The sequence below is a fragment of the Mirounga angustirostris genome, unplaced genomic scaffold (assembly GCF_029215605.1).
Source record: "Mirounga angustirostris isolate CCGP_5_RB_7025 unplaced genomic scaffold, mMirAng1.0.hap1 SCAF_1, whole genome shotgun sequence".
Lineage (NCBI taxonomy): Eukaryota > Metazoa > Chordata > Mammalia > Carnivora > Phocidae > Mirounga > Mirounga angustirostris.
In genome coordinates this window covers 213,752,223-213,766,703 of record NW_026991709.1, presented here as the reverse complement: position 1 = coordinate 213,766,703, position 14,481 = coordinate 213,752,223, and the positions used below count along the sequence as shown (strand labels likewise).

The 14,481-nt window shown below is 45.1% G+C and overlaps 1 protein-coding gene and 1 long non-coding RNA gene across 6 annotated transcripts in view; one reads left to right on the top strand and one right to left on the bottom strand.

Annotated features, from left to right (window-relative positions):
* Nucleotides 1-14,481, bottom strand: part of LOC123834249 (zinc finger protein 77) — a 29,918-nt gene that overhangs the window by 7,552 nt on the left and 7,885 nt on the right. For 3 of the 4 annotated variants that reach the window (XM_064574490.1, XM_064574493.1, XM_064574491.1), the window contains one exon: nt 850-976. In XM_064574490.1, the coding sequence (XP_064430560.1) occupies nt 850-976 (127 nt within the window). Of the gene's footprint in view, nt 1-849; nt 10,573-14,481 lie in introns of those variants that run through there. The other variant, XM_045863332.3, reaches the window with a different exon arrangement.
* On the top strand, nt 10,022-13,818 carry LOC135362060 (uncharacterized). 2 transcript variants are annotated; one of them, XR_010406365.1, is made up of 3 exons: nt 10,022-10,101; nt 12,679-12,947; nt 13,682-13,818. It is a non-coding gene; the product is annotated as an uncharacterized LOC135362060 (long non-coding RNA). The 2 variants fall into 2 exon arrangements; XR_010406360.1 differs by lacking the exon at nt 10,022-10,101 and adding an exon at nt 12,368-12,495.

Below are 14,481 nucleotides of genomic sequence, written 5' to 3'. Positions count from 1 at the left end.
TTGGGACTTAGGCAGTAAGAGGGAAAGTGTATGAAAAGGCAGCCCGTTTACTCAGAAATACTTCAAAATCGATGGAGACTAATGTGGAGATAGTATTATCAGAAAAGCAAACTAGGAAGGAAATGGGCAAGATACAAACATCCACACACTACCTCATAAAGGAATACAGAAAAGCTTCCCACATGAGTGTGGATGGTTGAAAAGTCCGACAGGGAGGCCAGGTAAATGACAAACATCACACTTCTCAAACAAGGACTGAGTCATGTTCCTAATGGACATGTGCAAATGGCATTCCCTTCTCCAGACCCTGGTCCAACCGAGGGTAGCTGGACTGTCCTGAAGGCACCAAGGCCCTCGGTTAAGCCACCTGCCACTGGGGTCAGATGGTATAGGTGTGTGGCTGAACAGCTCAGCAGGAGGGAGGATTTTAAGGGCAACAAGCAATCTGGAAAATGGGCTGTTAATTTGGTCTTCAAGGTCATTGAAGATGACGAAGTGTGAGATTAATTACAGCATGATTACCATGAGAAATGTGTATTAACTGCAGTGCATCTTCCACAGAAATGAAAACCACAAAGCAGCACTCACTGCCCCAGAGCAACACTGGAGAACATCCTCACACTGATAAAATTAGACAGTCTCAGACTTTGATCCAGAGCCATAGTCAACTTATTACATGAAACTTTGTTTTCACCAGCAAAGGTATGTGACCCTAGGTAGTTTCCATGAAGGCTTGGACCATGGCTGTCTCTTCTTCAATATATTCCCATTCCTCCGCCCCAGTAAGATTAAATTCATAAGAAACGTTCATTCCCTAAAACTCTAGTGAAGGGGTGGAGCCGTCCTTACCCAGCGAGGCCAGGTTCCTGCAGGTCTCCAGCATCACATCTCTGTAGAGCCTCCTCTGACCACGATCCAGCAAAGCCCACTCTTCCGGGGTGAAGTACACAGCCACATCCGCGAAGACCACCGCGTCCTGAAACATCCCACGTATCCTATTGCAGCAACGCTCCCTCCTCACCCATGTGCGTGGGAGGATTGGGGAGGGGGGGCGGTGACACGCAGGGAGCGTGAGTCACATCCTAGGACCTGAGTCACATCCGTGTGGGAAGTGACAACACGCGAGCACATCCGCTGCCACGCATTCAGTGATGGGAGGGGCTGGGAACCCGAAGCAGAGGGAGATGACAACGGCTGATACAGACTTACATACACCCAAATATAGGCTATTTTTGCTGACTCAGAGCAGATCTGAGCACTCCAGTACAGTAAAGAATGGAAAATGAAATCCTTATTCAAACAACACAAAATCAGACAACAAACACATCTTTGACTTGATCAAAGATTTATAGCCTTGTCAGCTCCAAGAACTTGAACCAGAATGTCAGGATGTTGTGGACACTTGACTTAAGCAGATCTCTCCTTGGAAGGCAACAAGGTCAAGGAGGCTGGTGCAGTCCCCTCTATCCCCGCAGAGGCAGACACAACCCTTTCCCTGGATCAGGTGGACTGTGAGCATGGACACGGACCAGGGACCTGGCACACCTGGTGCGTAAGAGTTATTTCAGTTCTGGAAGAATCATGGAAGTCATCAGGGCCTCAAATATATACCTCAGAGCCCAGAATTCAAGGAGAAGGGCACCAGGAAGAAGAGCCCCTGAGGGACTGATGGTAACAAACAGCCACTGGTGACTTTAACAGAGAAAGAAAACAAGGCTAATCCATATCTTTAGAGCAACAAGGGATGACACCACACTCATGAAATACAGAGTTCAAAAAATTACTTTTTTCAAAAAATCAGATTTTCTAAACAAAAACTGTGTTCTCAAAACTTAGTGAAAAAAAAAATCCCATATGCCAACCATATCACTTAATAGGAAGGTAAATTCTACTTCAACTGTGGTTATAACTGGGGTCTGCGTATCACACACCTGGTAAGTCCTGTATCTTAAATATGTTTTAAAAATCCATATGACAACCATGAAAAATAAAAGACAACAATATAAAGAAAAATAATATGATCAAATCATGGGGAAAGAATATGAGCAGATACTTTTCTACAGAAGATATGCAAGTGGCCAATAGGTTCAGGAAAAGATGCTAGATGTTAGTTATCAGGAAAATGGACCTCAAACTATAAGCAGATACCCCTTCAGACCCACTAGAATGGCTACAAAGAAACAAGTGCTGGTGAGGATGTGAGGAAGGGGAAACTCTCATGCATTTCTGCTGCTGGGGATGGAAAATGGTGCAGCCATTTGGAGGTGTCTGGTGCATCCTCAAAATGAGTAACGTCGAGTTACCGTGCAATACAGCAATTCCACTCCTAATATTGATCTACCCAAGACAAGTGAAGATGAGCACCAACACCAACACTAATTTCCATATACTCTCAGCAGCTTGATTCATAATAGCCAGCAAGTGAAAACCACCCAAAGGCCCACCAACTCTTTGAAAATGAATAAAGGAGACATGACTCAAATAGAATTAGAAGGCCACAGGGGGAGCTCCCACCAGTACCACTCATTCTCCACTGCACTCAACAGCAAGAGACAACCTTGGACACATTACTGCCCCAGCAGGAGAAAGGAAGGAAAGTTTCCTCCTCCCCTGCAACAGCCCAGCCAATAAGAGACAGTCACAGCCCACCCTATGAGAAGACACTAGGGGTAGAACCCCAAGTTTGCTCCAGTGGATATCGTTTGGAACAGCCCCTCCCAACATCCCCTCTCCACTATAAAAGAGAGGTCCTCCCTTTGTTCTCCAGACCTGCCTGTGCTTTTACGTAACAGAATTGCAAATCTCCAGGCACCTGGTTGGCTCAGTTCATTAAGCATCTGCCTTTGGCTCAGGTCATGATCCCAGAGTCCTGGGACTGAGTCCCGAATTGGGCTCCTTGCTCAGCGGGGAGCCTGCCTCTCCCTCTGCCTCTTTCTCTCTCCTCTCTCTGACGAATAAATAAAATCTAAAAAAAAAAAAAAAGAATTGCAAATCTCTGCTATTACTAAATAAACCCATTTTTGCTAGTAAAATAACTGACAGGTTTACATTTAACCCACTGAGCCACCCAGGCATCCCTGGCAGGTTTACTTTTAAAGTTAACATTACATGATCATCGGTCTTTCCACAACTATTACAAATCAACTCCAAATTGTCTTTAAAGAAAATTCTGGTCTTCCTGTAGATGTGGAATCCACCCAGGTAGCATTTAAGTCTATGTTTATTAAAGAGCAGAACCAGTGTCTTTTTCCTTTAGTTAAAAGGACCAGGATAGAATGTGAAAATATGTCCACTGCAGATATAATCTGGCAAACCATCCACACACATCCTAGATGAGTCACCTAAAATAAAAACCGCTAAAATTATTTTATTTATTTTTTTATTTTTTTAAGTAGGCTCTAAGCCCAAGGTGGGGCTTGAACTCACGACCCTGAGATCGAGAGCTGCACACTCTACTGACTGAGCCAATCAGGTGCCTCAAGACCACTAAAATTCCTAATTCTCAATTCTGGCAAATGGAGGTTCCTAAACAAAACTCAAACCTGACTCTTCTCCTCTTCTTGCAGAGGACCAGGACACTGGAAAAAAGATCACTACCAACTTAAACACGCCCACATCTCTATCCCTGCAGCCAGACTTCCCAAATTCCTCTTCATTCCCAATGATCGAGCTCCAGGGAACCACAGGGGCCCTTCCCAGTCTTCCCTTGTAATCAGCTCAAAGAAACCACTCTCCACACTGGGAATGAATCTCTGTCCTTGTTGACACGTGTCCAACCCCTTGCTGTACAGCAGCCCCCACCTAGGAGGACTACAATATAAATAGTAGGGTTCCCTAACAAACCTCAGTAGGTTCCTGTATCTGAACCCACTGCCTTTTGTCTAGGTCCTTTGAGATATACACCATTTTCTACTTAGTTCCTATGGCTCTATTCATTTAATTGGGTGGATATTTTTTAAACAAGTGTCTTTGTCCTAAAAAGGGGAAATAATTCTAGAATTTGATAACAGTAATCAACACAGCCAATCAAAGAAAATAAATGACCCTTCCAAATCTTTCATCTCTTCCATCTCTGACACACTATAGTGGGGTCTGGGGACACTGATCATTTGTCTTGGTTGGATCACCTACCATCCTCTTCCTGGGCAAAAACCTCAACTAATATTGGTAGAGTCCACAGTGTGACTCCCATCAAGGTTAAAATAGATCTCTCAAAGCATCTCCCCAAAATTAATCAATACCCTATAAATAAAGAAGCTCTTTAAGGCATCAAGCCCATAGTAGAAAATTACAAGCCTCAGAGGCCCATCATCCCATACACTAGTCCCTGTTTTTACGTTGGAGAAAACCCAATGGCTGAAGATGGAGGTTTGTCTAGAACCTCTGAGCAATATATACCATTGTTAACCCTTGGGACCCTGTTCTTCCTAACTCCCATATGCTACTGATTCAGTTCCTACTGTATGCAAATTCCAGGAGGAATACATGACTCCAGGTTTTTACCAATAGAATAAAAAAAACTTTCCCCAAGTCTGAAAATTGCCAATATTCAACTGGCTATTTTCAGACCTAGGGTCCTGGTTTAGAACCGTCATACAATTTGGATTTTCATGTTACCTTTGCTTTCATAGTTATTACCTGTCAAAACATTGTAAAAGTGATGTATCCAGCAAGGAGATAATCTCCAGAGCTTACCATCTTGATAAATAGGGACCAGAGATGAGAAGTGCCTGAGACTGCTTCCTTCTAATATTTCTCGTTACTCAAATATGGCCTTAACTGGTTTCCAACTGCTATGCACTTTCCCTAGGATGTGTGACATCACTACCAGGAAAGGTCTTTCCTGGCACCAAGAAACAAAACCACTAAACATGGAAAACTGACTCATAATCAGTGACGCATTTGAGAAAAGATCTCTATCAAAAGTGGGAAATGTAAAAATTAATATAGGGAAACCTTGCTAAGAATGGACTCAGGAGGGGCGACTGGGTGGCTCATTCAGTTAAGGCTCCGACTCTTGATTTCAACTCAGGCCATGATCTCAGGGTTGTAAGATCAAGACCTGAGTCAGGCTCCACACTTAGCAGGGAGTCTGCCTGAGAATTGTCTCACCCTCTCCCTGTGCCCCTCCCCTGTCCGTGCTCTCCCTCTCTAAAATAAATAAATTTTTAAAAGAAGAAGAATGACGGAGTCAGAAGACCAGCAGTGGAGCTTCCACACGCTACCATGCATGGTCAACTGCAGAAGCAACAGCAAGAGAAGGACCTTGCAGTTGAAGCGGATACGACTTTACTATGACGACACGAGGAAGATTATTTCCCCACATGGCAACAACCCAGCCAATGAGGGACAGTCACAACTCAGCCAATGGGAAGCAACGACACTTCCAAGCCCAGTTTGCTCCAATGGGCTTTCTGTTTATAACAGCCCCTCTTCAAGGCCCAGTTTCCTCTGTGAAAGAGCCTCCTCTCCTCTGCTCTCCATCTTGCCTGTGGTCTCACTGTGGCTGCTTTTCGGAGTTGTAATTCTCAAGCCCATTTTCACTGGCAAATTTAATGACAGTTTTACTTTAACTCATTTCAGTAAGCAAGATGGAGTATATTCATAAAATGGAGTATTATTCGGCAATGAGCAGAACGAAGTACTGATCCAGGACACAGACCAATGGACCTGAGAACAGTCACAGGCTTCACAAAGACCACACATGGCATGATAAAAGAAGCGATCAATAGAATGATAAAAGAAGCAATCAATAGAATGATAAAAGAAGTGATCAATAGAATGATAAAAGCGATCAATAGAATGATAAAAGCGATCAATAGAATGATAAAAGCGATCAATAGAATGATAAAAGAAGCGATCAATAGAATGATAAAAGAAGCAATCAATAGAATGATAAAAGCGATCAATAGAATGATAAAAGAAGCAATCAATAGAATGATAAAAGAAGCGATCAATAGAATGATAAAAGCGATCAATAGAATGATAAAAGAAGCGATCAATAGAATGATAAAAGAAGCAATCAATAGAATGATAAAAGTGATCAATAGAATGATAAAAGCGATCAATAGAATGATAAAAGCGATCAATAGAATGATAAAAGAAGCGATCAATAGAATGATAAAAGAAGCGATCAATAGAGAGAACGATTAATAAGTCGTCTAGAAGCCAGGGCTGGGAAGCACTAGAATGTGGAGTGACTACCAGTAGGACACAAATTTTCTTTATGGAATTACTAAAATACTTTAAAATGAGAATGTGAAGATGGTTGAGTAATTCCGTCAATACAATAAATGCCATCAAACTTTATATTTTAAACAGATAAAATTCACGGTATGTGATCCACACCTCAGTTAGAGCTATTTAAAAAAATAGTTATAGAGGGGCGCCTAGGTGGCTCAGTGGGTTAAGTGTCGAACTCTTGATCTGGCTCAGTCTTGATCTCAGGGCCATGGGATCAAGCCCCACATCTGACTCCGTGATCAGCAGAGTCTGCTTGAGATTCCGCCCTCTCCTGCCTCCCCTCCCCCTACTCACATATGCTCTCTCTCTAAAAAAAAAAAAGTCATAAAAGCTAAAAATATATCCCCCTTAATCTTTTGGCAACTTTACTCAAAAACAATAGATTTTAGGCAAATAAGAAGTATGAAAAAGAAACTATGAAAAAGAAACAAAATTACAATTTCAGAGATTAAGCAGATTGAGAGATATTATAAACTAGCTGTGGGAAAAGGTTTTTTTAGATTTTTTTTTATTTATTTGAGAGAGAGAGAGAGAGTACAAGTGGGGGAGGAGCAGAGAGAGAGAGAGAAGCAGACCCCACGCTGAGTGCAGAGCCCAATCCCACAACCCTGAGATCACAACCTGAACTAAACCAAGAGTCATATGCTCAACCAACTGAGCCACGCAGGCGCCCCGATTTTTTTTTTTTAAGTAGGCACCATGCCCAGCATGGTGACCGACATGGGGCTGGAACTCATGACCCTGAGAGCAAGACCTGAGCTGAGATCTAAAACACACTTAACCAAATGAGCCACCCAGGTGCCCCACCGGAAAAGATGTTTTAGAATAGAGGGAAAGGAATAAATGTATACAAATTGGTAACATACCTGAGATGATGCAAGGTAACAGAACATCTAAGGACGTCCTTGTCATTAAGGAAAGGAAATCAGTAGATTCATATATCCCCACACTCTAAAGGCATCTCAAATGGTGCGTAGGCCAGGTACCAAGCATTTAAACATCGGTGGTTCCCAATTGTAAAGAGGGATCACAGAGTATTACCAAGATGGGAAAAGGACAATTCAAACAATATTAAAAGGCAATATTCATAAATACAAAGGCAAAAGTCTGTTTAGAAGGAAATCTTGTATAGGTAACATTAGAAGACAAAACCAAGTCTGTTTTATTCTAGAAATGGACTGGATATTGACTCTTCAATGAGTATAATTTGCCCCACTAATGGAAACAGGACACATGAACTACAGGCTTCCAATCCATTCGTGCGGAGGACATGCCTGTCTCATGTCACGGCACATTAATGACGACTGACTTAGAGACCAGATGGAAACATGCACCACCAGGAAAAAAATGTGTCTGAACGAAACCAAGAGCCAACTCCCCATGTGACCGGTCTCCTCCGAGATCAGGAACCAGAAGCTAAGGAGGCATATATACAATTCTACACCTGTGAAGGCCTGGCCAGTGCGGCAACAGAAAACAAGGAATTGGTGAAAGATTTACAAAGGGAAAGGTAAACTTCATTATCAGCAGCTGATCAGATTTAGTGTCTAGAAATCCCAGAATCCTAAGACAAAATTATAAAAATGTATAGGCGAGCCTAGCCCACAACCTAAGTGTTGTTTGCATCTGGGAGGGACAGTTACTGGAGAAGCACCCGTCCCATGGATCCTGCGACATTCCGAAGTGGGATCGTCAGAGCCCATCAGGTCAGAAACAAGATGAGAACAACTTTCAAAACTGCAGAATCGTACGCCAGCAGATAAAAGGGACCAGCACAGAGCGCGTCCTGAGAACGGGCCGTGTTGATGGGGTGCAGCCTCATAAGGCAACACTTACACTCTTCCTTCTTCCGTGCTGCGGACACCTGTTCCTCCCGCTCTATCTCCTCCGTGTGTGCCTCCTCCACCTCCCCAGAGAACGCTTTCCTTCTGTCACCTCTGTCACCAGACCCACAGAGTTCCGTGCGACACCAGCTGAGGGTTGTACACGGAAACTCACCCTGAGGCTACTGACCCGGAGGCAGGGTCGGATCCCACAGGTAAGCGCTCAGCCCCACGAGACTGCCCCCACCCAAACACACACACACCGACCAGCAGATCAGGTTCCCACACTTTCTCCTGGGGTTCCAGTGATTTGCTGGGAGGGCTCACAGAACTCGGGGAAACACTTACTTATGTTTTCCAGTGTAGGAAAGGATGGATAAAGGATACAGATGAGCAGCCAGACCGAGAGAGGCATAGAGGGAGGTATAGGGCAGGGGTGTGGAGTGTCCATACTTTCTCTGGGTGCCCCACCCTCCCTGCACCCCGCATTGTGTTCATAAACCCCCTTCTCTTAGGATTTTTATGGAGGCTTCACCCCGTTGGCATGATGGACCATTAGCTCCACTTTCAGCCCATCCCCTTCTTAAGAGAACGGGGGCAGGACAGAAGTTCCAGCTTCTAATCACCGCAGGTCTTTCCGGTGAACGGCCCCCACCAGGAGCCATCCAGGAGCCCACCCAGATGCAACAAAAGATGCTCCTATCCCCCAGCAAGTGACAAGGGCTTCGGGAGCCCTGTATCAGGAACCGGGGGCAGAGACTGGTATGTACTTCTAGTCTCACCAGCCCATACACACAACTGGTGCTAAAGGCGAGGAATGTCATCAGACCTGGAGATGAGGAAAGAGAGACCATGAGTAAACCAGGCTCAACATCTCTCGGGATCCTTCCCTGGTCTGGAGGGGGCTTCCTGTCAAACACAGTGTAGGTCATTTCTCAGGCAAGAAACATTGAGAGCTCACGGTTCATGAAGAGATGCGATTGTATTAGATTATTTTCACAAACCTGCCTTAATAAAAGGTGAATGTGTCACTCTACTGCATTTTTTGCGAAGCCTGTTGAGCTCTGAAAATGGACAAATATGGGGAATAATACACAACCAGTGTTAACTTATAAGATCTTATTTTAGTGGATGTGGTAAGTTTTCAAAGATAGATCAAGTCCCTTCCAATCACTCGTCTCAATGGAGCAAAATACTAAGTGAACAACCATTCTACTACGTTTTCCAAGTTTCCAATTAATGGAGTTCTCGTGTTACATAAAGCCTTCATCTTGTCTTCCTCTTGATCCCTGAAGCACAAACTGCTTCAGAGAAGGTGAACCAGCAGTTGGAGCTTTGTATATAATCCTCCTTGTAGCTCCTTTTTAGTCTTCAACGGTGAACTGCTTCTCTGTACTGAACAGGTACGGGTCTATACTTGTCTCTTGTTTGGGTCAAGGTGCACATGCTCATGAGAGCTTTCACAGTATGTGGAACCGGAGAATATACCAACCAGTCTGCCGAACACATTTGAGAATGCTGGTTCCTGTTTAACACATGTCCCTGCTGCATATAGCAGGATGGGAGCAACAGACGCCTTCACACGTCACTGCACTGTTAGAGACAATGAGTTTAATAACTCCCTCTTTATCTTCTCCTCTGTGTTTTTAGTTGTTAGATAAGTTAGCTTTTTTTTTTTTTTTTTTTTTTTTTAAGATTTTATTTATTGACAGAGAGAGACACAGCGAGAGAGGGAACACAAGCAGGGGGAGTGGGAGAGGGAGAAATAGGCTCCCGGCTGAGCAGGGAGCCCAATGCAGGGCTCGATCCCGGGACCCTGGGATCATGACCTGAGATGAAGGCAGACACTTAATGACTGAGCCACCCAGGCGCCCCCAAGTTAGCTTTTTCTAAATGGATTAACATGAAACCACATTTCAAGTCTTATTTCTTTTTCTTTTTTTTTTTTCCCCAGGGAAAAGTGCGAACACAGTCCCCCACTTTTCAGGGTCTTTTCAAGCATCCAAATGTACTTCTCACCCTGAGCAACTAACTGGTAATGATAGACACAGACATCTCTCTACTGCTGAAATGTAGTACATGCTTGATTTTTTACAATCACTTGTAAAGAAAACTAATGATGTCGTTTTAGCTAGAAAATATTCTAACTGAAAAACATTTTTCCTTTACTCATAAGTCAAATGATTATGTAGATCGCACCCAAAAAGAATAGAAAGATAATCACTGACTCAGATTTTTAGTAAGTTTCCAGAATGCAAACTCCTAAATCTCAGGGTACACTTAATCACTAGAAACAAGAGTTGAAAATTAAATATTAAAAAGAGACTTTTTAAAAAAAGATTTTAGGGGCACCTGGGTGGCTCAGACGGTTAAGCATCTGCCTTCGGCTCAGGTCATGATCTCAGGGTCCTGGGATCAAGCCCCGCATCGGGCTCCCTGTTCCAGCAGGGAGTCTGCTTCTCCCTCTCTCTCTGCTGTTCCCCCTGCTTGTGCTCTCTCTGTCAAAAATAAATAAAATCTTTTAAAAAATAAAAAATAAAAAATAAATAAAAAAAGATTTTATTTAAGAGAGAGGGAAGAGCATGAGTGGGTGGGAGGGGCAGAGGGAGCGGTAAAAGCAGATTCCCCACTGAGCAGGGAACCTGAGGCAGGGTTCGATCCCAGACCCTGAGCTGAAGGCAGACGCTTAACTGACTGAGCTCTCCAGGCGCCCCTAAAAAGAGACTTTTTAACATTAACCTTTATAACTGCTATTAAACTAATTGTCCTTATGTCCAAAAATATGTCTAATGGAGGATATAAGCTGATTTAATGGAAAACCTACAGAACATTATTCAATGACACATAGTGTAAGGAAATAAATGGAGAGATGCCACATATCTGCCAAAATGAGACGGTAAGGCCAATTCTCCCAAAAGGTCAAGAGTCTTAAGAAAATTTCATTAAATCTACACAACCAGGTTTGTCTGGGATTTTTGTTCATCCTGTTCCATTTGAACTTAAGAGACACTACTTTTTTTGTATTTATTTTTATTTTTATTTAAGGTTTTATTTATTTACTTAAGCGTGAGAGCACGACCCAGGTTGGGAAGGCATAGAGGGAGAGGGACGAGCAGACTCCCTGCTGAACACAGAGCCCGATGCAGGACTTGGTCCCAGGACCCTGAGATCATGACACTTAACCCACTCAGCCACCCAGCGCCCCCTCTTTTTTTCATTTTTCTTACACATTTTATTTTAAGTAATCTCTGTGCCCAACGCAGCTCCAACTTAGAGCCCCAAGACCAAAGTCACATGCCCTACCGACTGAGCCAGCCAAGCACTACTTCCTACACTGAAATGTAAGGAACATTTCTAAGAACGGTGGAGACATGTCACAGAACACACTGGTGGGATTTTACCTAACAGACATCAGAGCTTTTTAAAGTATGTCAGTATGAAAATACAAGAAAACCTCATTTAAAATAGAGTAGAGAGGCGGGCAGGGGAAGCGCTCAATCCCTGAAGTTCAAGAGCAGCACCTTGCAAGTCTACACTTTAGGTACATTACTGCCCCAGGAGAAGGATGCAGGAAGGTTTCCTCCTGACCCGGCAACAGCCTGACCAATGACATGGTCACAGCTCAGCCAATGAGAGATGGTCACAGGCCAGCCAATGAGAGACAGTCACAGCTCAGCCAATGACATGATCACAGCTCAGCCAATGAGAGACAGTCACAGCTCAGCCAATGACATGGTCACAGCTCAGCCAATGAGAGATGGTCACAGGCAAGCCAATGAGAGACAGTCACAGCTCAGCCAATGACATGGTCACAGCTCAGCCAATGAGAGACAGTCACAGCTCAGCCAATGAGAGACGGTCACAGGCCAGCCAACGAGAAACAGTCACAGCTCAGCCAATGACACAGTCACAGGCCAGCCAATGAGACAGTCACAGCTCAGCCAATGACATGGTCACAGCTCAGCCTATGAGACAGTCACAGCTCAGCCAATGACATGGTCACAGCTCAGCCAATGAGAGACGGTCACAGGCCAGCCTATGAGAAACAGTCACAGCTCAGCCAATGACACAGTCACAGGCCAGCCAATGAGAGACAGTCACAGCTCAGCCAATGACACGGTCACAGCTCAGCCAATGAGATGGTCACAGCCCAGCCAGTGAGAAACCAAGACACAGTGAACCCCCAGTTTGCTCCAATGGACATTTTCTTTGGAACAGCCCCTCCCCAACCCTCCTCTCCTCTATAAAAGAGCTTCCCTCCCCAGACTTGCCTGTGGTTTGGTCCCATATTACAATTCTTGCTATTCCCAGATGAACCCATTTTTCCAGGAAAAATAACTGACGGTTTTTATTTTTAACATCAATGTTACTTGGTGACCATGCATGGACCCAGAGAAGACCCCACCTCTCCAAGCTGCTGAGCAAACAGGTGCGGGTCCCACAGAGCCCACTGCGCTCACTGCTTTCTCCCCCACCCTGAGCTGGAGGGCAAGTTTTGTCCTGGGATCAGAGCCCTGCTCCCCGTCTGAGCTCTGCAGGGTCTACAGGGACCTGGGTTAGGGGCTTGTTCTTTCTGAGATGACTCACTGGCTTTTGTTCCCCTCCTTTTCAGAACTGGACTGTTCCTCTCGGATCTGTGCCTGCTGGAAATGCGCTGGCCTTGGTCTGATTTCTTCTGTAAGGACCAGTAATTAGAAATTTTTATTCTCGTCTAGACAAAACCACTAAGAATGGATTCCAGTCATCAAAGTGCCATGAGGGGCGCCCACCGGGGACCCTGGCCAGTTTTAGGTTTCAAAACCATGGTTGTGGTGCACCTGGGCAGCTCAGTTTAAGCAGCCAAATCTTGATTTTGGCTCAGGCCATGAGATCAAGGCCCAGGTAAGGCTCCGCGCTGGGCATGGGGTCTCCCTAAGACTCTTCCTCTCCCTCTGCCCCTCCCCTCCCCGACCGTGGCCTGCTAGCAAGCTTTCTCTTAAAAACAAAAAACACAGTCTCTCCTAAAATGCATTGCTAATAATTTAACCAAATGAACTAAATGTAATTTAAAACTACAATGGCCTTTATGGGGAACTTCCGATCTCGATCTCCACAAACTTGTTTTATTGATAACTGAATTAGGAAGTCATAATTCTAAAACACTGAATACGATACATATTTTAATCGGTAGCTCAAGACTTGCAAATATTTTCAGGAAGCTAAGTGTGCCTCCTTACAAAAGACTATTTGAAATTAACTGAGGCAAACAACTGAAAGAAGACAAACGGCTTCTGAAGCATGTTTTTCTTCTGCCCAGCTTCACGGTCAGGTCTGCAGACTCCACGGGAGCTGCCCTGCCTGGGGCCCTGCCTCCAACCACCTCCCTCCACACTCTCTGCTGACCTTCCCTTTTCTTCTGACCCTGCCCTTGCTCCCTCCTTACCTCAGCCTATTAAAGCCCAGCCTCCTTAAAGATAAGGCTTCTCAAGATCTAAACCCCCAAATGTCTCATGTTCCCTGGACCGAGGCAGAAGCGTCCTGAGCGACTGAGGACCCCCATAATCTTGCTGAAGAACGTAACACAGCGTTTCAACCTACCAACCTGGTTTCCCAGATTTATACAAATTATTCCACAGGCGTGTTGCTGAGGGCCAGGCCACACGTGGGGTGACACGGACCCAGGAGAGAGGAACAGACGCCTCACTTCTGGAAAGACACTACAGCACTCGCTGGAAATCCCCATGGAGCAATTACAGAAGCTTTTCCTAACACTCCGGATTGACAACATCCAGTCCTCCACACGGAAGCCTGGTGAACCTGCGCGTGGCGATCACAAGGGGCTCCAGCTTGTCTCCGATGCAACTTGGGGTCTGTCTTCACATGCGGAGTCTACCCAGGCAGCAGCTGACGGGCTGAGCCGGGATCGTTCTTTTTACTTAAAAGCACCAGGATGGAACGGGAAACCACGTCCACCGTGCATGTAGTTACTCTAGGAAACTAGCTCACTCACACCCCACAAGAAAGAAAGTCAGCTGAAATTCTTAATTTTCACCTCTGGCAACTGAAGGCCCCTAACAAACCAAATGCCTACTGGTTTGCCCTATTCCTGCAAAGAGCCACAACGGCTGAGCCAAGACTTACCTGCAGCCCTCCTGCCGGCCATTCCCACTCCCTCCTCCTTCCCAGCGGCTGCGCTCCACGGACCACAGCGGCTCTTTCCCAAATTCCCTCTTGATGGGCTCGGAGAAAACTCTCTCCACATGGGGAAGGGCTCTCTCTGTCCTTGTGGACCCTGGAGCTACACTCTTGGTGTCAAGCAGCCCCCGCCTCAGGGAGCTCACATCGCTCCCATAGTGGGGGGGGGGGTCTCTCATGAACCTCAACAGGTCCCCGCCTCTGACCCCGTTCCCCTGGGTCTGGACCCTGGGACACAGAC